At 39.0% G+C, this 24,022-nt stretch overlaps 1 protein-coding gene across 7 annotated transcripts in view; it reads left to right on the top strand.

Annotated features, from left to right (window-relative positions):
- Window positions 1–24,022, top strand: part of Pde1c (phosphodiesterase 1C) — a 782,675-nt gene that overhangs the window by 698,242 nt on the left and 60,411 nt on the right. For all 7 annotated transcript variants that reach the window (XM_045135620.1, XM_045135623.1, XM_045135627.1 and 4 more), the window contains one exon: window positions 6,581–6,778. In XM_045135620.1, the coding sequence (XP_044991555.1) occupies window positions 6,581–6,778 (198 nt within the window). The remainder of the gene's footprint in view (window positions 1–6,580; window positions 6,779–24,022) is intronic.

Below are 24,022 nucleotides of genomic sequence, written 5' to 3'. Positions count from 1 at the left end.
AAAATAGAAATAGCCTGTATTTTTTGGGAGGGAGTCTCAAAAGCCTCCATGACCAACCCACAACTCCATACCTGGCACAGGAGGTTTAATTTTTGAACAGTGCATGGTTTCTGAGAGTAGCGGTACCATGTAGGGTGCCTCCATTCAAACTCACTTGTTCCTCATATATTTGGAGCTTTTATATGATGTGTGCATATGCATGTTAATGTGTGTGAGTGTGGATACATACGTGGTACAGTATGCACGTGGACAGAGGACAATTTTGGGTGTCCCCTTTACTTCAGGTTTGTTTCATTGCTATAGACTCCAGGTTAGGTAGCCCTGAGCTTCCAAGTGATTCTCCTCTCACCATGTCCCTTTTCTTCCAAGGCATGCTGGAATTATAGATGCTAGTACTTCAGTGCCCAGGTTTACCTGGGTCCTGGGGATCCAAACTCATGTACTTACACTTGTGTGGCAAGTGCTTTATCCATTGACAAATCTTTTTAGGCCCTAATTATAGTTTTTAAATCAACTTACAAAATGGGTTTCCATATGGCTTAGTTTCCATCCTTAGTTTTGGTTAACACTTTCCACCCCTATACTTCCCCTGTCCCCCCATCCCCACCTAAACATTCCTTTTTACTAGTCCTCCCTCTGCTTTAAAATATGTTTTATTACTCCCCAAATTAATGCCTCTCTCACCACCCCAGCCTCAGAAAGACAAATACCACATGTTCTTTCGCCTATGTGAATCCTAGTATTGAATTTTTAGAATTGTATGTTTAAGTTGGAATGAGTACCTATAGGGGCTAAGAAGCTTAAAAGGGGGTCAAAGAATGAAGGGAGGAACATTAGTACATTTTTACCATTTATGTTCTGATGTAGGAATAATGTGTATAGGTTACAAACATTGAGGTATTTAAAATAGGTATGAAGAAAATAAAATCATTCTTACTGTATCCAGATACACAGAACTTAAAAAAAAATTCTTTTCATTCTTTTTAATTTGCATATGTATAAATAAAAGTTTACCCCACAAATTTGGATTGTAATATAATGCTACTTTGCATTCTTCTCTCTACCCATTTTGAGAGTATTTCATTCTGATATGGGATCTTCTGATTTAACATTGTCAGCAGTAATACCACTAAGCTATCCTCAGCATTCGTGTCCTAGTTCATTACTGCATGTATTATTGCTATAAACATACAAATCCAAAAGTCTTCATTGAATTCTTCTGTCAAAGGGGAAAAAAACTTTTAAACCTTTCAATATATGATTTCAATTTTATATAATATATATAATATGTTATTATATATTATATAATAATCCAATATAAATAAGATTTAAATTAAATTTTCTTTCTCAATTGGAAGTATAAAGTATCTATCTCTTTACTATTTCCCCCTTCATTTTCCCACCATTATATTTACATTCTTATTGATTCATAATAATTATATATATTTAGGATAATTTCTTAATTCTCAGAATATCTTGCAGTTTCTACCTCATCATAAGCTTTTAACTTTGCTGAGCTTCTTGTTACAGCTCTGATTTTTACTCTCTTAGAAATTCACTTTAAGTTTTTAATTGGGTTTTAAGTTAATATAAATGTAAGCATGGAAAAATCATACAGTGATATTCCTTTGCAAATATTGAGAAATGCAATTAATTTTGCTCATTTTATCAGTACTCTGCTTTTATCAAACATAGAATTTTTAATCTTGGTGATTATAAGTACTATGATACATTATCATCAGCTTGCCCTTGACTATTATTTTTAATATTTACTTCAAGTTTTATCTTTCATTTAACATTTATTTGATTGAAGAATAAGATTTGCAGTTCCATTTTACATCATTAACATTTTTCTCACTTTTGAGTTTTTAATTTTGATTAAAATATGAAAACATTTCTTTGACTAAAATTTCCAGGAATTTGCTATAAGAATCTTCTGTATTCTTTGAATTGTGTGTGTATATGTGTGTGTGTGTGTGTGTGTGTGTATCTGTTACTGAGGGATTATCTAGTATATTTATTCTTGTCAGTTAGTTGCTTGTCTCTTTCTCTTTGTAGTGTAAGTCAGCAGTGCAAAAGATCACATCAAGGGATAACTAGCTCAGTTTTTCACTAAGGAGCTGATAGGATCATTTTTACAATGGAAAATTGAATACGTGCACCAAGTTGAATCTTTGACTCTACACAAACATGTGGTGGGGCAGATGCAGCTCTTGTTGGGAGGGTATGCTTTCCACACTAGGAGGGTCTGTGCTACCAATCCTAGAGCACTGGGTCACTTTCATGAATCACCACCACAGTCTGAAATAGAGCCAAAGGAATCAAACTTTCTACTAATTCTACTAATCTAGAAGCCTAGGAGCATAATATTCTAAAATCAGAAAAATGAATTCTGTGTATGCATGCCACCACTACAACCTATATATAAGTCTGTATAAATTAGAAGTGCTTTAACCTTTCCAATTTTATCCAAAAACGATAAGGGAATCTGATAACAATAGAAAGTAAAACTACCTCTTGTTGGTGTATTTTTTATATGCATCAGCTCAGTTTTATCTATACATCTTGAGTAGTATCCTTGTATACACTATGACTGATCACACTTTTATCAGCAATTCTAGATTCCAGCCAGTGGAAACTGATTGGACAAGCCAGAGAGTACTGCAGAGCTACTGCTGGAAGGGTTGCTACCAATAAAGGAGTCATGCAGTGGGGCAAGTTTAAGCTTGTGTCTGATGTGATCATGTCAGAAGGGCTATCATTCATTATTTTAAACCAGTTGTTCCATGTCAGCTTCATTTGTGCAGAAACAGATTTGGTTCTGAAATCTACCGTCTCCCTGCTGCTCCTTTTTTTTTTTTGGCTGCATCTATGTGGTAGTTTGATTGTCTGGCCCCATAGACTCAGGTATTTTATTAAGTTTGTAACTTGTATCACTAGCTGCCTGGCTGGAGGAGGTGTTTGTAGTGGGTCTATTCAGGTGTCCCCATATACTTATGTGTTCTGTATTATTTTCCACCTGATGTTGGCCAGGAGGAGGTATCTACCCTCTGCTCATGCCATCATTTCCCCCTGCTATCTTGGATCTTCCCCTCAAGTCTGTAAGCCAAAATAACTCCTTTGTCCCACAAGCTTCTATTGGTTGAGTGTTTTCTGCCAGCAATGTAAACTTGACTGCAACAGTGTTACTGGGAGTATATCCTGGGGTCCAAATCTAGTTTTAGCCCAAGGTAGTGTGCAGAGCAGTTGAGTTCTGGGTTCCTGATTGCTGGTTTTTGGTGTTTTCTGGCTGTTTCTCTTTCTCTACCCCCTCTCACTCCCCCCACCCCCGTCCCTCTCTGGATATATGCAAATTAGCAGCTGATCCTGCCACTGCAGGAGTTTACCCTGGACCTTGCAAGCCTGAAATTAATCCCATTCTTCCCCCTACACTATGTATGGTTGGCTATTCATCCTAGCAAGGTGTAACTGACTATAACAATCTATAGGAAATTGGTCTTATTCAGTTGTCATATGAATTTTTCTTCCTAAGATAATATTTTATGGTCTTATTTAGCAGAATTTAATACCTTCCATTTTTATTAAAATTACTTTCAATTTAAGCCGTGGTGGCACACACCTTTAATCCCAGCACTCGAGAGGCAGAGGTAGGAGGATTACTGTGAGTTCGAGGCCACCCTGAGAATACAGAGTGAATTCTAGGTCAGCCAAGAGTAGAGTGAAACCCTACCTGGAAAAGAACAACAAAAAAATACTTTCAACTGGAAGTTATTTTAAATGTGTAAAGTTTTCCATGGATTTAGTGGAGTTTCTGTCGAGGAGTATGACTAGATTCTTCCTTTTTGCCTCTATTTACACTGTGTATAGTATAAACAATCTTTTCACTCATCTATGTTATCAGTTAATTGAACTAACATTTATATATGTATCTTGTTCAGAGTAGAGTCAGTGAGTCTGTATATTTTTGTTTTATAAACCTAAATTACTGAAGATGGAATATGTTAAATAAGGTTACATTGGTAGCTCATATAAATCATATGCATGGTGAAGCATTTCATTGACTCAACAAGTAACTTCATATGATATGTGGCAGATGCCGTGCCATGATCGTGATGGTGATGACATTTGACCCCTAAAGAAGGACAAAAGGATGAATTTCCTAGGAATCTTTTGTACTTTGCAACCTATAGAGAATACCATCTTTTCTAAAGGCCTTCTTTCACTTTTTAGTTTACATTTCTATGGGATTCAGAATATGTATTATATATGATCATCATTATGTTAGTTACAAAGAAATATGCCCTTTTCAGTGCAAATTGTAAATCCATCTTTTTGAGAAGTAGAATGACAAATATTTATATTTTAAATCAACTTCTCAGCACTTACTGCATGTTACACTTGCCAAGGAAACATTTAAAATAGCCCAACTTCATCTTCTCCTTTCAGAATATGATTTAACTTTTTTAGGATGAGGCTAGGTCAATAATTTGGATGGAGGAATGAATGGTTGGAGGATGAATGGATTGATGAATAAATAAAAGAATGAACCAAAATACCATAGCTTATTAAGGAGGACATCTAGGATAGCCAGTAGATGGGCCTGAAAAAATAAAAAACAAAGCTAAGCATCAAGCATCCACAAAATGCATGCCATAGAGCTTTATCAGCCTATGGATCTAGATCATATTTAGATTTTGAGAAATTTTGGAACCAAAACAAAAGGAAACATAATTGGTTGCAGGACCACTCTATTATTCATTACACTGAAAACAATAATCATACTGTCTGTAATAACTAGTGTGTGTTATAGACCACCACTAACACAAGGGAAATACAGAAAACTCCTGATAATAAGATGTAGGGAATTTTTAATAATACCTACAGAAATATGCAATAGTGCTTTTCATAGTGGAAGCTGATAGCACAGTCTAGAAGGCCTTTGAGCAAGCTGAATAATACATAGGATGGTCTCTAGAGCTTACAAAGGATTGGGATATGTGAGGGACATTAATGCATATTATTCTTTTCAATTTAAATCAAGTGGCTGGCCTCCAGGCCTGCATGATCTGAACTCTGCCTGTCCTTGGTCATTTGACATATCATCTATGATTATCAAATAGCAAAATCTGCTTTAGAGGGCAACTCAGCTTCCTAAGAAGTGTGTTTCTCTTCATGGTCTTTGCATTTTCCAGGTTCTTTTCTGAAATACCATTTGAAATGTTAACCAGATTATTATTGCCTGGTCAGCTTTCATCACTTACAACTTGGTCAAATGTCACATTATCAAGGAAACGTTCTTCCCCTCTCTGTCTAAAGCCGCCTCCCTGCCCTGTGTAACTCTGTTCTAACCTCTCACTCTGAATTCAGCTTTTGCAAAATACTTTTACCATTTGATATTATCTCAGATATTTCTTTATTCAACCATGTTATCCTCTTCTCTGTGATTCTTCCAAGTATGTTGTCACACTTCAAGTAATTAAAATCATGCTTGAAAATACAGTCCCCTAGTAAAAGTCAGTTGAATGAATAAAACAGTCTGTTCAATATGTTTGACTTGTACACTTATACTATATTTTAATTGAGTACAAACCCAAAACCTTTTATATTCAACTGAATCATAAATAATGCGGACACACTCTCATTAAAGGATAGGACACAGAACAGCCAAACTGATGGCCACATTTCAGCCTGAGGGCAGTTGTTTGCTCTATTTTGGCTTAACTATCCTCTGCCTAGTTTTAACTTCACAAACTAAGAGACCAATGTGTATAGTTCTAATGATGGCTATTTTGTCTGACTTTGTTTTATAGTCCTTTTATGTTTATACTCTGTTTTATTTTTTTATTTTTATTTTTTAATTTTTAATTTTTAAAAATTTTTTATTTATTTGAGAGCAACAGACAGAGAGAAAGAGGGAGGTAGAGTGAGAGAATGGGCACGCCAGGGCTTCCAGCCACTGCAAACAAACTCCAAATGTGTGCGCCCCCCTTGTGCATCTGGCTGATGTGGGTCCTGGGGAATTGAGCCTTGAACCATGGTCCTTCGGCTTCACAGGCAAGAGCTTAACTGCTAAGCCATCTCTCCAGCCCATATTCTAGGTTTTAAAAGAATGGCATTTTTAACTGCAGTGGGAAGAAAGTTTAATCCTGCCTCATGGCCTTAATTTCCACATCCATAAAATAGGGTGGCAGTAATAGCTGCTGGAAAATTGTCTTAAGGATGAAAACAAATGATCCTTGAAAAATACTTATCATAATACCCAACATAGAAATTAACAAAAAGCATCATCTTTCATGATCATCATACCTAGTACACTACTAGTCAATTGGCCATTATTATCCTTGTTCCTATGGCTATTTTCAGAAATGGCATCATCATAGACCTGTTATATTGTGTTCCCAAATAGATATGCCAGTCTGACTAATACTCAAAAATATACCAAAAACTCTCTGTAATCAGCAAAGTTCATTTTAGTGTATTCATTCCCATGTAAATCACTGTTATTTTTTCCAAAGAGGTACTTCCTCTAATGGCATGTTCTTTCTCTTTCTTCTGTCTTGCCTGATTTGCCTGCATACAGAGGAAAAGGCAAAGAAGGAGGCTGAGGAGAAGGCACGCCTGGCAGCTGAGGAGAACCAAAAGAAACTAGAAGCCAAAAACCAAGCTGAAGAAGGAGCATCCAGCAAAGCAGATAAAAAGACATCTGGAGAAACTAAGACTCAGTTCAATGGAACATATACAAGCAAAAGTGACAACTCTCGTGGGAAGAACCCAAAAGGTGAGGAGTCAGGGCCAAAGCAACAGAATGTTGAGAAGTGGGCCAGCTGATAAATGGTTCTTTGTGGGATGTTAAGGATGTGATGAATGGAAGCTAGCAGACTCCTCCTCTGCAGCTAGAAGAGGCTTCCTTGCCCTTCATAGATGCTACTGGGATTCCAGTACAAGGGTACAAGCTTGGCTGTGTTTGTATGGCCCTTCTGGCTGTCCTGAACATTCTCAGCTGTGCCTGCCTGCCTGCCCACCAGGTGCAAGTTACTACCAGAGAGGCCACAGCAGTCCTGAATGCTCACTGCCAGAACATGTGGATGAAAAGTCAACTTCCCAAATATACCATCCTCCCTCTATCAGGGCCAGCTCTCTGGTCTGCAGAATATGCATCTATATACAATATGGTCTACACACATTAGGTTACCTGACATCCTGGTTTGCCTGGTGCTGAGGGCTTCCTGGGATACAAGCCTTTCATGTCTAATTTCAAAAAGGTCCAGGAAAATAAGTCAATGAGCTACTATGATTTTCAGATGACATGATTTCTTAGAATTGATGCAATGAGCATTGATAAATTACCAACTTTGTATCACTCTGCATTAGGCATAGGGGATTTAGAAACGGAAATTCTGAGGGAATATAAGGGATGTAGACATCCTCATACATCATCCTAAAGAAGTGTGGGTCTGCTGCAGTGGGAGGAAGTAACAGATAGACTGCTCAAGAATCATTTGCAAAGAAAGAGATCTCAGACTTGGGAAACAGGGGGTGATGAGATGTGGCTTATAGAGAAGTCTCCAAGAGGAGATGGTATTTGAGCTATAGAGGAATTTCCAAAAAGAGATGGTGTTTGAGATGTAGAAAAATCTTTAAGAGGAGATAGTGTTTGAGGTACAGAGAATCTTTAAGAGGATATAGTGTTTGAGGTACAGAGACATCTGCAAGAAGAGTTGATGTTCGAGTTGTAGAGAAGTCTTCAAGAGGAGACAGTGTCTGAGCTGTAGAGAAGTCTTCAAGAGGAGATGATGTTTGAGTTGTTGAGAAGACGGCAAGAGGAGATGGTGTTTGAGCTATTGAGAAGTCTTCAAGAGCAGAGGGTATTTGATCTGGGTTTTAAAAGCTAAAGTTTGCTAGTCAACTGAGTGAGGGACTTCTCAGACAGAAAACAAGATAACAAATCCACAAGATCATGGCATTAGTTCCCCTGTTATTTATGATTATATATCAAATACATTGTGAAAATACTTGGAGAATGTCATGCTAAACATTTTCTATCTACTTCATATTTTCTCAGATATATATTGAACATATTCACAATTCACATATATGATCAGAAAATAGTATTCTAGTATATATAGTAATAACTTGTAGCACATTTCAATAATTTGCCCAAATACCCTCAGTTAAGCCTTATAACCCTTCTATGAGGCAAGAAAACCTTTGCTACTTACAGTCCCATCACCTAAACAGATACAGCCTGGTTCCAGAGTCTTCTTTTAACTAATGCACTTTGTATTCAAGTGCACTATTTTCATAAACAAAAGCTTGATTTAATAAGAACATGGTAGCCCTGTTAGTATTAGAGGATGGTCTAAGAAATTCCTGTTTTCCTCTCCTGAGATCTGAACCAAGAGGGGCATAGAGGCCAACATTGCAAAGCCCAGGATGGAGAAGTCAGGTCCACTGCAGTGGGAGCTATGTCAAGACCATGAATGCACTCTGCTGAGCACACGTCTGACCTGACCTGAGCTTTGCATCCAGGTGTTGGCAGAACCAGGCAGGTGCAGGGTTTACCTGAACTCCAGCAATCAAATCTAAAGGTGTGTCCTGTGGAAAGCACATCTAAAGAGGGATGGAAAATGAGTGGCTGGATTGAGTTACTCATGCTGAACTTCTTCACCCTCTCAAGGAGGCACATAAGGGGTGGGTGGAGAGGCAAGATATACCCTACCCACTTTTTTTATTTTGCAAAGTGGGCTAAAACTGTCTTTCCCCTCTTGAAAAACTACAGTTATAATTACACTTTTATTTGTTGAATGCTCAATGAATCTAAGATTTTTTTATTAATTAGTTTTGTACTCATGAATACATTCAAGTTGGTACCATTGTTAGTCTCATCCATGTCCTACCTCCTCCCCCTAGGCCCTCCTTGTTGAGGTATATGGGTCGTGCATTGTGGAGTTAGCCCACAGTTATGGGTAGGAGAAATGTCTCTGCGTATCATGACCCAACATGTGTCTCTGACATTCTTTCTGCTCCCTCTTCCGCAAAATTTCCCTGAGCCATGTTGGGTTCATTTTTGGTCTGCTTCAGTGATGAAGTATCGGGGCCTCTGGGTCTTTTGGATATCATACCTGGTAGGAGTTGATTGACCTCTGTGTCGATCTCTTCACCCTTGTGCTGGTACCTAGTTCACCAAGAAAGCGGCAACCCTGGCTTGTTTCGCCCATTGTCCTTATTTTCAGCTGGGGCCCTTATGAGGTATGATGGGCTGGTTCTTTCCTTAGGATCTGTGTCTATCTGAAAAAGAGAAGCAGATTCTCCAACAGAGAGTAAAGTTAGCACCAGACAAATGGGATAACCCTTATTTTTTTATAGAGAATTTAATAGGTGTAGGCCCTCTTGTAGCCCACAATTGGTGGTAGCTTGATAATGGACAGCGGGCTTATGTTTGGATATGGTTCTGACTTGTTTCCCAGCTCCAGCTAAGGGTTCCATACTGCGGAGGGGATCAGTTAGCAAAATCAAGAGCAGTTGGTTTCCCACCATGGCTGTGTGCCACTATTGCCCTTGTATGAGCATCAGGACAGGTTATTTGCTGCTAAGTAGGTTAGACCATGAGTTGCTTGGATAGATATTGGTCATTTTCTCCTAGTCGCCCATGTATCACCTTCCAGTACTAGACATGCTGACTGTCTGTGGACTGACTCTCTTCTAGCTTCAAGCCATGCCATTCCATTTTATGTGTCAACCACATTAAGGTGTCTTCAGCAGTAGGGTCTTACCACTAACCTTTGGTGGGTCATCAAGTACTCTGACAGAAATCTGTCTTTCTTTTAGGAAATCTTGTAGGTCTCTCTGATCAAAAGCTCATTGTGGATGATATCCACATGCTGGTACTGGGAGTTACAGGTCAGTGCCCACTAAGAAAAGGAAAAAAAAGATAACTAATATAAAAGAGCTAGAGAGAAGAGAGAGGTGGGGAGAAGCTGTAGAAGATTAAAGTCAGTCTTCATCATACCCTCTCCAGTGTCTTGTGGCTCACGTGTTCACTCTAAGGGCCTGGTGAAGATTCAGCCATTTGGTCTGCCTTTTAGGATGTAGAATTTTATAGTACCATTGCCATTTGGGTCTAGAATTTATTTTCATTTGATTTTTTGATGTTTGCTATCCTTACTGGGATAAGATGGAATCTCATAGTTGTTTCAATTTGCATTTCCGTGATGATTAGGGGTGATGAACATTTCCTTAAGTGTGTGTTTGCATTTGTATTTCTTCCTCTGTGAAACTTCCTGTCCACCTATTTGTCCCATTTTGTGAATGGGTTGTTTGACTTTTTATTGTTTAGATTTTTGAGTTCTTTGTTGATTCTAGAGATTAGGCCTTTGTCAGTTGGATAATCAGCAAATATTTTATGCTATTCTGTGGTTAATCTATTGGCTTTGTTTATTGTATGCTTGTCTGTAAAGAAACTCTTCAGCTTCATGTGATCCCACTGATTGAGTGACTGTTTAAGACTGTGAGCTACTAGGGTTTTGTTCAGGAAGTCTTTTGTCATTCATATATCATGGGAAGTTCCTCCTATATTTTCTTCCAGTCGTAGCCGAGTTTCTGGTCTTATATTGAGGTCTTTGATCCATTTGGACTTGAGTGTAGTGCATGGCAAGATGTGTGGATCAAGTATCAATTTCCTGCATATGGTTATCCAGTTTGTCCACCACAATTTGTTGAAGATGCTGTCTTTTTTTCAATGTATATTGTTAGGGCCTTTGTAAAATATCAAGTAGCTGTAGTGGCTTGACCCAAAGTCCGAGTCCCCAATTCTATTCAATTGGTCTATACTCCTGTTTTTATGCCAGTACCATGCTGATTTTATTACTATGGCTTTGTAATATAGCTTTAGGTGAGTTATGGTGATGCCCCAAGAGTATTTCTTTCCTGAGGATATGCTTGGATATCTGAGGCCTTCTGCCTTTCCATATGAATTTTGATATCATTTTTTCTATCTCTGTGAAGAACACTGTTAGAATTTTAATTGAAATTGCATTAAATCTGTATATTGCCTTTGGTAGGATTGCCATCTTCACAATGTTAATTCTGCCTATCCAGGAGCATGGGAGGTCTGTCCATTTTCTCAAGTTCTCCTCAATTTCTTTTTTGAGTGTTTTTGTGTTTTCATTGTATAGATCTTCACTTCCTTGGTTAATGTTATTCCAAGGTATTTTTTGTTGTTGTTGCTATTGAAAATGGTACCATGTCTCTTATTTCTTTCTCTGTACCTCCGTCATTTGCATAATGAAAGGCTACTGATTTTTGTGCATTGATTTTGTATCCTGCTACTTTGCTATAGGAGTTAACCAACTTCAGGAGTTTTTGGGTGGAGTCTCTTGGGTCTCTTACGTATACAATCATGTCATCAGCGATTAGAGCTAACTTAGCTTCTTCCTTTCCAAATTGTATCCCTTTTATTTGTATATTGCCTTTATTATGTTAAGATATGAACAAACCATGCAAAATCTCTCTAATGTTTTAATCACGAAGTGATGTATTTTGTCAAAGGCCTTTTCTGCATTTATCGAAATGATCATGTGGTTTTTGTGTTTAACCTTGTTTATGTGGTATATTACATTGACAGATCTCAATGAGTGTGATAGGTTTGTTTAGGAGATTAATCTGCTCTGAGTTTAGCTTTGATAGATGGTATGTGTCCAGGACTTTATCCATCTCCTCCACATTATCCAGTTTTGTGAAGTAGAGGTTTTTGAAATATGTCCTGATGATTCTCCCAATTTCATTTATGTGTGTTGTGATCTCTCCTTTTTCATTTCGGATTTTGTTTAATTTGAAGCATTTCTTTTTTTTTGGCCCAATCAAATTGGCTGGAGGTTTGTCGATCTTGTTTCTTTTTTTATTTTTTTGGTTTTTTGAGGTAGGGTCTCACTCTAGTCCAGGCGGACCTGGAATTCACTATGGAGTCTCAGGGTGGCCTCGAACTCACAGTGATCCTCCTACCTCTGCCTCCCAGTGCTGGGATTAAAGGCGTGCACCACCCTGCCTGGCTTTGTTTATTTTTTAAAAGAACCAGCTCTTTGTTTTGTTAATTATCTTAATTTTTTTCTTAGTTTCCAATTCATTAATTTCTGCTCTGATCTCAATTATTTCTTTTCTTCTGGAGCTTTTTGGGTTGGATTTTTCTTGCTTTTCCAGTGCCTTTAGGTGGATGGTTAGGTCATTGATTTGGGTTCTCTCTGTCTTTATTATGAAGGCATTTAGTTCTATGAATTTTACCCTGAGGACTGCCTTCATTGTGTCATATAAGTCTTGGTATGATGTGTTCTCATCATCATTCATTTCTAGAAATTTCACAATTTAATTTTTTTTTAATTTCATCTACTATTGACTTATTGTTTAAAAGTGTGCTGTTCCCTTTCTAGGCACTGATGGGATTCTTGGTGGGTCTTTTGTTGTTAATTCCTATCAATATAGCATTGTAATCTGACATCATGCAGGGAATTATGTCAATCTTCCTAAATATATGGAGGCAGGCTTTGTGACCCAGTATATGATCTATTTTAGAGAATGTTCCATGGGCTGCTGAGAAGAATGTTTAGTCTGTAGATTTGTGATAGAATGTTCTGTAGATGTCTGTTAGGTCTAAGTGATCTACAGTTTTGTTGAGGTCTCTTACTTCCCTGTTGAGTTTCTGATTGGATGATCTGTCTATTACTTATAATGGTGTATGGAAATCCTCAACTATGATGGTGTTGGTGGTTATTTCTGTTTTATTGTCAAGTAGGTTTTAGTTTATGAACTGTGGTGCCCCTCTGTTTGGTGCATACAAATTTATGATTGTAATATCCTCTTGATGGATTGTTCCCTTGACAAGTAGGAAGTGGCCTTCTTTGTCTTTTTTATTTTTGGTTTGAAGTCTATTTTATCCAATATTAATATAGCTATGCCTGCTTGTTTCTTATTTATATTTTCTTGGTATATTGTTTTCCACCCTTTCACCCTGAGGAGGTGTCTGTCTTTAGTTGTGAGGTGGACTTCTTGAAGAGAACAGATTGAGGAGTCCAATTTTCTGATCCATCCTGTTAGCTTATATCCCTTGATGGGTGAATTAAGGCCATTATTAATTAGGGTAATTACAGTGAGGTTTGATTTGATCGCTGGCATATTGTGTTGGTATATGTGGTTTGTGTTTTCATGGAGTTTGAATTTTTTTGTGCCTTCTCTGAGCTTGGTTATTGTGATCTGCTTCTTCTAGGCATTTGAATTTGACTCTTTGGTTCTTCTGTGTGGAAAATTTCCTGAAATACTCTCTGTAAGTTTGGGTTTGTGTTCATATAACTGGAAAGCTGAGTTTTGACGTGGAAAGTTTTTATTTTACCATCTATTATCAGGGATACTTTTGCTGGGTAAAGTAGTTTGGGCTGAAAGGCATAGGTTCTTAGACTTTGCAGTGTTTCATGCCAGGCCCTTCTGGCTTTCAGGGTTTACATTGAGAAGTCTGAAGTAATTCTGATGGGGTTACCTTTAAAAGTGATGTGATATTTTTCCCTAACTGCTTTTAGTATTTTCTCTTTGGTGTCAATATTTAGAGTCTTCATGACAATACGTCTTGGAGAGTTTCTCCTGTAGTCCATTCTGGTTGGAGTTCTATTACCTTCTTGTATCTTGATGGGCCTTCCTTTTGAGAGAGTGGGAAAGTTTCCTTCAATTATTTTGTTAAATAAGTTCTCCATGCCTTTGGTCTGAATTTCTTTTCCTTCTGGTTGGTATTCCAGTGATCCTGATATTAGGATGTTTAAGGGTATCCCACAATTCACAGAAATTTTTGAACTTATTGCAACTTTTGAACTCTCAAACTGGTTCTTCAAACTTGTCTTCCAGATAAGAGTTTCTATCCTCCACATGGCTGACTCTATTCTTGAGAGCTTCTAGAGAGTTTTGGACTTGTTCTATTATGTTTTCATTTTCTACTACTTTTCTATGTATAGTTTCCATCCCTCTGTCAAGCTCCCCTTTCACATCATTTTCTGATTCTCTTGAGTCTTCTTAGAATTCATCCTTGCATTTCTTTTTTTTTTTTAAATTTTTATTAACATTTTTCATGATTATAAAATATATCCCATAGTAATTCCCTCCCTTCCCACCCCCACACTTTCCCGTTTGAAATTCCATTTTCCATCATATTACCTCCCCATTACAATCATTGTAATTACATATATACAATATCAACCTATTAAGTATCCTCCTCCCTTCCTTTCTCCACCCTTTATGTCTCCTTTTCAACTTACTGGCCTCTGCTACTAAGTATTTTCATTCTCACGCAGAAGCCCAGTCATCTGTAGCTAGGATCCACATATGAGAGAGAACATGTGGCGCTTGGATTTCTGGGCCTGGGTTACCTGACTTAGTATAATACTTTCCAGGTCCATCCATTTTTCTGCAAATTTCATAACTTCATTTTTCTTTACCACTGAGTAGAACTCCATTGTATAAATGTACCACATCTTCATTATCCACTCATCTGTTGAGGGACATCTAGGCTGGTTCCATTTCCCAGCTATTATAAATTGAGCAGCAATAAACATGGTTGAGCATGTACTTCTAAGGAAATGAGATGAGTCCTTTGGATATATGCCTAGGAGCGCTATAGCTGGGTCATATGGTAAATCAATCTCTAGCTGTTTTAGGAATCTCCACACTGTTTTCCACAATGGCTGGACCAGATTGCATTCCCACCAGCAGTGAAAAATGGTTCCTTTTTTTCCACATCCCCGCCAACATTTATGATCATTTGTTTTCATGATGGTGGCCAATCTGACAGGAGTGAGATGGAATCTCAATGTAGTTTTAATCTGCATTTCCCTGATGACTAGTGACGTAGAACATTTTTTTAGATGCTTATATGCCATTCGTATTTCTTCCTTTGAGAACTCTATTTAGCTCCATAGCCCATTTTTTGATTGGCTTGTTTGATTCCTTATTATTTAACTTTTTGAGTTCTTTGTATATCCTAGATATTAATCCAATATCAGATATATAGCTGGCGAAGATTTTTTCCCATTCTGTAGGTTGCCTCTTTGCTTTTTTCACTGTGTCTTTTGCGGTGCAAAATCTTTGTAATTTCATTAGGTCCCAGTGGTTAATCTGTGGTTTTATTGCCTGAGCAATTGGGGTTGTATTCAGAAAGTCTTTGCCAAGACCAATATGTTGAAGGGTTTCCCCTACTTTTTCCTCTAGCAGTTTCAAAGTTTCCGGTCTGATGTTAAGGTCTTTAATCCATTTGGACTTAATTCTTGTGCATGGCGAGAGAGAAGAATCTATTTTCATCCTTCTGCAGATATTTATCTAGTTTTCAAAACACCATTTGCTGAAGAGGCTGTCTCTTCTCCAATGAGTATTTTTGGCATTTTTATCGAATATCAGGTGGCTATAGCTACTTGGGCTTACATCTGGGTCCTCTATTCTGTTCCACTGATCTACATGTCTGTTTTTGTGCCAGTACCATGCTGTTTTTGTTACTATGGCTCTGTAGTATAGGTTAAAATCAGGTATGGTGATACCACCAGCCTCTTTTTTGTTGCTCAGTATTATTTTAGATATTCGAGGTTTTTTGTGATTCCAAATGAATTTTTGGATTGTTTTTTCTATTTCCATGAAGAAAGCCTTTGGAATTTTGATAGGGATTGCATTAAATGTGTAGATTGCTTTAGGTAAGATTGCCATTTTCACGATATTGATTCTTCCAATCCAGGAACAAGGGATGTTTCTCCACTTTCTAGTGTCTTCTGCAATTTCTCGCTTGAGTGTTTTAAAGTTCTCATTGTATAGATTCTTTACTTCCTTGGTTAGGTTTATTCCAAGGTATTTTATTTTTTTTGATGCAATTGGGAATGGGAGTGATTCTCTGATTTCATCCTCTGTGTGTTTGTTGTTAGCATATATGAAGGCTACTGATTTCTGTGTATTTATTTTGTATCCTGCTACATTGCTGTAGGTTTTGATAAGCTCTAACAGCTTGCTAGTAGAGTCTCTAGGGTCCTTTATGTATAGAATCATGTCATCTGCAAATAATGATAACTTGATTTCTTCCTTTCCAATTTGTATCCCTTTTATGTGTGTCTCTTTCCTTATTGCTATGGCTAAGACTTCTAAAAGTATATTAAATAAAAGTGGGGACAGTGGACACCCTTGTCTTGTTCCTGATTTTAGTGGAAAAGCTTCCAGTTTTTCCCTATTTAGTAATATGTTGGCTGTAGGCTTGTCATAAATAGCCTTTATTATATTGAGATATGTTCCTTCTATTCCCAGTCTCTGTAGGACTTTTATCATGAAGGGATGTTGGATTTTGTCAAATGCTTTCTCTGCATCTAATGAGATGATCATGTGATTTTTGTCCTTCAACCCGTTTATGTAATGTATTACATTTATAGATTTGCGTATGTTGAACCATCCCTGCATCTCTGGGATAAAGCCTACTTGGTCAGGGTGAATGATCTTTTTGATATACTCTTGTATTCTGTTTGCCAATATTTTGTTGAGAATTTTTGCATCTATGTTCATGAGGGAGATTGGTCTGTAATTTTCTTTTTTTTGTTCTATCTTTGCCTGGTTTTGGTATCAGGGTGATGCTGGCCTCATAGAAGGAGTTTGGTAGGATTCCTTCTTTTTCTATTTCCTGGAAAAGCTTAAGAAGCAATGGTGTTAGCTCTTCCTTAAAAGTCTGGTAAAATTCAGCAGTGAATCCATCCGGTCCTGGGCTTTTTTTAGTTGGGAGATTATTGATAACTGTTCGGATCTCCATGTTTGTTATAGGTCTATTTAAGTGATTAATCTCGTTTTGATTTATTTTAGGTAGGTCATATAGATCAAGGAAATCATCCATTTCTTTCAGATTTTCATACTTTGTGGAGTATATGCTTTTGTAGTATGTCCCTATGATTTTTTGATTTTCTCTGGAATCTGTTGTGATGTTGCCTTGTTCATCTCTGATTTTATTAATTTGTGTCTCTTCTCTCTTTCTTTTGGTCAGCTTTGCTAAGGGTTTATCAATCTTGTTTATCCTTTCAAAGAACCAACTCTTTGTTTCATTAATTCTTTGGATTGTTCTTTTTGTTTCTATTTCATTAATTTCTGCCCTAATCCTTATTATTTCTTCGCGTGTATTAATTTTTGGTTTGCCTTGTTCTTCTTTTTCCAAGGCTTTAAGGCGAAGCATTAGTTCGTTTACTTGCGACCTTTCTAATTTCTTAATATAGGCACTTAAGGCTATAAATTTACCTCTTAGAACTGCCTTCCTTGTATCCCAGAGATTTTGGTATGTTGTGTTCTCATTATCATTTGACTCTATAAATTTTTTGATTTCCTTTTTGATTTCTTCATTGACCCACTCATCATTTAGTAGTGTATTGTTTAGTTTCCATGATTTTGTGTATGCTCTATAGCCTTTCTTGCTACTGATTTGTAGTTTAATTCCATTGTGGTCAGATAGAATGCAAGGAATTATTTCAATTTTCCTGAATTTGTTAAGATTTGCTTTATGTTCTAATATATGGTCTATTTTAGAGAATGTTCCATGTGCTGCTGAAAAGAATGTATATTCTGCAGCCTTTGGATGAAATGTCCTGTATATATCTGTTAGGTCCATTCCTTCTATGATCTCATTTAGTCCAGATGCCTCTCTGTTTATTCTTTCCCTGGATGACCTGTCAATTGATGAGAGTGGGGTGTTAAAGTCACCCACCAACACTGTGTTTGGTGTTATCTGTGACCTTAGTTCTAATAGTGTTTGTTTGACGAATTTGGGAGCCCCCATGTTAGGTGCATATATGTTTAGGATTGTAATGTCCTCCTGTTGGAGTGTGCCCTTAATCAATATAAAGTGACCTTCCTTATCTTTCTTGACTAACGTCGGACTAAAGTCTACCCTGTCTGATACTAGGATGGCAACCCCTGCTTGTTTTCTAGGCCCATTTGCTTGAAACACCGTCTTCCAACCTTTCACCCTAAGATAATGTCTATCCTTTGTAGAAAGGTGAGTTTCTTGGAGACAACAAATTGTAGGATCCTGCTTTTTAACCCAGTCTGCAAATCTATGTCTTTTTGTTGGGGCATTGAGACTGTTGATATTAAGAGATATTATTGAAAGGTGTGTATTTATGTTTGCCATTTTTGTGTGTGTGTGTGTGTTACTGGTTCTATCTGTGCTCTCTTCTGTTAACTGGTATTTGAGTATAGCTTGTTTTTTCTAGGTTCCTTATATGTGTGCTTTTCCTTTTGTTCAGCATGGAGGATTCTATCAAGTATTTTCTGTAGAGCTGGTTTTGTCTTCAAATACTCCTTTAACCTGCTTTTGTCATGGAATGTCTTTATTTCTCCATCTATTTGAATGGATAACTTTGCAGGATAAAGTAACCTTGGTTGACAGTTGTTATCTTTCAGAACTTGGAATATATCACTCCAAGCCCTTCTGGTTTTAAAAGTTTGTGTTGAATAATCTGCTGTAATCCTGATGGGCTTGCTTTTGTAGGTAACTTGATTTTTCTCTCTAACTGCTTTCAATAATTTTTCTTTGGTTTGTGTGTTTGGAAGTTTGATTATAATATGGCGAGGGGAGGTTCTTTCTGGGTTTTGTCTGGCTGGGGTTCTAAAGGCTTCCTGTATCTGTATTGGCACCTCTTTCCCAATATGGGGGAAATTTTCCTGTATGATTATGTTGAAGATGCCTACTATGCCTCTAGAGTGGAGTTCTTCTCCTTCTACTATGCCCTGAATTCTTATATTGGATCTTTTCAAAGTGTCCCGAATATCTTGAAATTCCCACTCATACTTTTCTATAAGTTTGTCTTTCTCTTTGTTGGACTGCATTAGGTCTGCCACCTGGTCTTCTAGCTTAGATATTTTGTCCTCTCCCTCATCCATCCTACTGGTGAGATTTTCTACAGAGTTTTTTATTTCATTAATTGTGTTCTTCATTGCTAGTAATTCTGACTGGTTTTTCTTTATTATTTCTATTTCCCTATTTATGTCTTGTATTGCCTTCTTTATTTCATTAAATTGGTGTCCTGCCTCTTCTTTGATTTCCTCTTTGATTTCCTCTTTGATTTCTTCCTTGGTTGTTTTCATGTGTTCTTTGACCTCTTTGAACATATTTATAATTATTCTTTTGAACTCTTTCTCAGGCATTTCCTCTAACTCTTTCTCTCTGGAGGACATTTCTGATGCATTAATACTTTTAGGTAGATTTATATCATCTTGCTTTTTAGTGTTTCTTGTGTTATAATGTATATATTTTTGCATCTTGGATTAAGTTAATGCTTGGATTTTCTAGCTAGCTGTGTATTCTTAGCTGTATCAATTGATTTGATGTAATATATTTTCAGGGTAGGACCTTAAGGTATTAGGTGTGGCTCTTAAGACTCTCAGAGTATCTACAAAGATGTTCTTAGGGGTTGAGATTCCCTGCTATAGGAGTATTCAAGCAGGCTGAGTGGAATAAAATACAGGTAGATTCTAAAATTTAACTAAATACTGTACACATTCAATCAAAAACAGCCCCGAGTATGTATGCAAGATTAGTTAATATAATGACCAGATCTTCTATCAACAAAGAGGTTTAGATTTCTGGTCTGTTGAGGGATCCAAGTCAGCTTGTGACCAAGTAAGACCCTTCCCTGGTGCAATCCCAGTTACCTTGGGTGATTTTGGTCTCAGTCAAGTTGCTGCCTGGGTCGTCGGGCTGCTGTTCTGATTTCTGGAGCTGGGCACTTGCTTTTCCTATGGGGCAAACCGAGCCGCTGCTGCTGCCTCTGCTGCTCCCATAGCTGCCATCACCGGAGCCACCACCGCTGCTGAAGCTGCCGCTGCCGTGACCACCGCCGCTGCTCCCCCCGAAGCCGCTGCTGCGGGATCTGTCGCCACTGCCGCTCCTGGGTCCACTGCTGCTGGGGCCTCTGGTACCGGTGCTGGAGCCGCTGAAGTTGCTGCCGAACTCTGCTCCTGCTTGGGTCCCGCTGTCAGCCCAAGTTGGCGTGGCCGGGTCTCGGGCCGCTGTTGTGTTCGCTGGAGCTGGGCTCAGGCGGTGGGGGAGGGGAGGGAGCCACGGCTGCTCTGGTTGTCTCGCTGCTCCACGTGTTCTACCTCGCGGTCTTCTCCTCCGCTGCTCGCTGCCGCTCTCCCCTCACGTTTCACGAGTTGCAGAGAGCGCAGTGTGAGGGGAAAATCCTGCACCTGGCTTTTCCTGCAGCTCGAGCTGGTCTGGCGGTTTTCTGCTGTGCCGCGGCTGCGGCGTTTGGCCGAGCTGCCTGAGCTGCTGGAGCTGCTTTTCCCGCCTGTGCAGGCTCTGGATGCTCTATAACTCTTCTACTTCTCCGCTGCCGCCTCAATCTCCTATACACCTCACTTTTTAGTAAAAGCGTGTATTTTGCTGAGTTTTTTTGGTCTTTTTCCCCCCTAGGCTGCTTTGGCGTGGTACCTACGCCGCCATCTTAACCGGAAGTCCGCATCCTTGCATTTCTTTATGTCTTCATTTAGCATCACCAGCTGATTTTTGAGGTCCTCTTTTTTCTTTTTAGTCTCATTCATATCTCTTAATTGTGTTTGAATTCCTTCCATTTTCTTATCTATTATGTCTAGTCTAGTGATGGCAGCATCCACTCTATTATCGGTTCTTTGTTGCTTTTCTGCAAGTTCTACCCATAGCTTGGTTAGGGTTGCATTGCTCATAACTTCAATTTGGTGTTCTGATCCTAATGTCTCTTCTATGTTTTGATTAGAGATGCTTGTTGTAGGACTGGATGATCTAAGTGGATTTTCTTGCATCTGATTTTTCATGTTATTTCTTTTGCGCTGTGGTCTGCCCATCATAGGCAAGGAGAGTAGGACTGTGGTCTGGATGGGTGGGGGAAGTGGTGCTCTTGGGGGAGCTGGCGTGGGCTAGCCAGAAGGCAAGCAGATGGGCTGAGTGGTCTTGGGCTAACATGTGGGTGGGTGGATCAGCCTGAGCTCAAGCACAGTGGGAAGCTGTAGCAGCCTGAGGTAGATGTCAAGCAGTCTGAGTCCTTGGCACAATGCCAAAGCAGCCTGAGCTCTTGTGTAGCAGGGGTGCAAAAGTTTCTTGAGCTCTCACATGGTGATGCGCCAAAGCTGCCTGCACTCACGCTTGGAGGGATGCTAAAGGACCAAGTACCAAAGCAGCCTAAACTCACACGTGGTGGAACACTGGGACCCAGAAGCATTCTGAGCTCACCTGCAACAGGACACTGGCATTCAGCTGGTGCAACAGACATGGAGAGGCTTGCACCTGAGCTGGCACATGCAGACAGGCAGAGTGAACCTGAGCTCATATGGGCAGATGGAATGAGCCTGGGCTCACATGTGAATGGATGGAGGCTAGAGCAGTAAGTGGGCAAATGTGAAGAGAGAGCAGGCTAAGCTTTCACAAGTGGGGATCAACAGCGCACATGTGGGAGGCAAATGGACCAAAGGAGCCTGAGCTCCAGTGGTCCAGCAGGAAGAGCCTGCCCAAGTTCATACGTCGGCGGGGGTATCAGGGTGATCACTCTGTGTAGTGAGACAAGGGTAACTATGTTGGCCTGGGTCCCCTTTCCTACTGCAAGTGCAGGGGTATCCTGAAGCTGGGACTGTGGGTGCGGTGGCTGCTTAGGGGTCTGGTGGGCTACCCACCAGCAAGGGAATCAGCAATTCCTTTTTGTTTTTTCCTCTGTGTCCTTTCACTGGCAATCTATTAAAGATTGCTCTACCCTAAAAGACCCAGTGAACCCGTAATTCCTTGCCTTTCTTTCCCATGGATGTGCAGTGCTGTTAGACTGTCGCCATCTTGGCCAGAAGTGAACCTAATATTTTAACCAAGATTTTACTTCATATTGAACTATTTTTTTACAAATTCTAACAATTCCATCAGATATATATCTCCATATGAAATATGGGGTAGTTGGGCTGGAGAGATGGCTTAGCAGTTAAGCGCTTGCCTGTGAAGCCTAAGGACACCAGTTCGAGGCTCGGTTCCCCAGGTCCCACGTTAGCCAGATGCACAAGGGGGCACATGCATCTGGAGTTCGTTTGCAGAGGCTGGAAGCCCTGGTGTGCCCATTCTCTCTCTCTCCCTCTATCTGTCTTTCTCTCTGTGTCTGTCACTCTCAAATAAATAAATTAAAAAAAAAAAAGAAATATGGGGAAGTTGAAACTCAGAGAGGTTAAATGGGTTGCTTAAGGTTAAGTAGCCATCATGTAGATATCCCAGGTTGAATTTGACTTTATGTGAATCCCCATTCTGTTTCTATCTGCCAAGTCTGGTATCATCAGCAAGACGTGGAAGTCAGAGAATGTATGCTGCCCATTAGACATAGGTTGGTACATTTTTTTTTTCTATAATGGATCATAGTAAATATTTTTAGCTTTTCAGGCTATATGTTTTCTGATACAGCTATTCAAGAGCCCTTAGCATGGGAGAATCAAAGGAGATGCAGGAGCGAGTGAGTGACTTCTAGAAATTGAAATTTGAGTTCTATGTTATGTTTATACACAAATGTTCATAATTTATTAACCCTTTGTAATATACAATCCCATGTTAGATTGTTTCTCATACAAAGCCAGGCATTGAGGCCAGGTTTGGCCTTTGGGCCCTAATTTGCCAACCTTTGGTTTAGCTGGTGGCAGGATCCAGTAACTAAAAAAATATAAGTCACAGAGAGGTTGCAAACACTACAAATACTCAGAGGATAGAGGAAAGAGTCCTTATCTTGAAGATAATGAGGAAGGAGCCTGAAAGACATAAAACAGGAGCATGCCTGTTTAATTAGGATTGATGTCACAACCGCACTTACTCCCCAAAGTAGGCAGAAGCCTACCATTTCCCTTAAAAGTCAAGTATGACCTGAGAAGTGGGAAAAGAAATCAATATAACTTCCCAGAAGGCTCTGCTTCTTGATTACGAGCTCACACCAGCCATTACTCCATGTACAAGCCATGAGAAATTCCCCAGTGAGTTCTGTTTAGGGAGTGTCATCACACAGTCCTGTGTCACTTTCTTAGCTCCCTTCTATGTGGGCTACAAAGGTATTTTATAGTTTAAGCCTAAAAGACATTTGTTCTAGTGGTTCTAGAATTTTGGTTTCTTCTTGCCAATTAGGGAATCTGAGCTTTGGTCTCCACTAAAACAACTTCTTCTATCAGCTCTTCTAGCAGCCTCTAGCCACTTCTGCCGATATCCTGGTCTTAATTTGGCTGGGGATAAGCAACATGGAAGACCAAAACACAGTGCACTAGGGATGTGAAAGTTAATAGAGGGGAGAACAATAATTTTCTGACAGGAACTAATTTAGTTAAATGTCTTGAGATCCTTGAGTCTGTCATTGGCATCCTTAAACAGGGAAAGGTAGAATGGACTGTTTCATGTGAATTTCAAAGGAACTTTTTTTTTTTTGGCCACTAGTAGTAACAGAGAGCCATGTCTTTTTCATCCTGTGGAATCTGGCCTACACCAACACCTTTTCTCTTGAATCTTTCCAGCCATATCAAAATTGAGGCTGACCATGCATGTGAGAGTTCCAACTTAGCTTAGGATTTGTCAAACTAAAAGTACATACTTGAAAACTAGGCATGGTGGCACATGCCATGCCTATAAACCCAGCACTTAGGAGGCAAAGGTAGGAGGATCACTATGAGTACAAGGCCCACCTGGGCCTATAGAGTGAGTTCCAGGTCTGCCTGGGCTAGAGTAAGACCCTACATTGAAAACAAACAAACAAAGTACATACTTTGTAGAACACATCATAGCCAAAAATAATCTCAAATTATCCTTGAAAAACCATTCCTTTATAGATGTAGAAGCCAAGGGCATTTAGAAATGTAAAAAGAAAATGAGAACCTGAAATTTAAAACATGAGCTTCCTAGGAAGGCTGCATACAGTAGAATTCAACACATCTGTGGCTTGTGTTGCTACTATACTGTCCCTTAACTTCCCAGGCCACAAAATGGGGATGACAATACACGTCTTATGTCAGT

Source organism: Jaculus jaculus, chromosome 16, assembly GCF_020740685.1.
Source record: "Jaculus jaculus isolate mJacJac1 chromosome 16, mJacJac1.mat.Y.cur, whole genome shotgun sequence".
Classification (NCBI taxonomy): Eukaryota; Metazoa; Chordata; class Mammalia; order Rodentia; family Dipodidae; genus Jaculus; species Jaculus jaculus.
The sequence above is the reverse complement of the archived record's forward strand: the minus strand, read 5'-3'. Positions and strand labels throughout refer to the sequence as shown.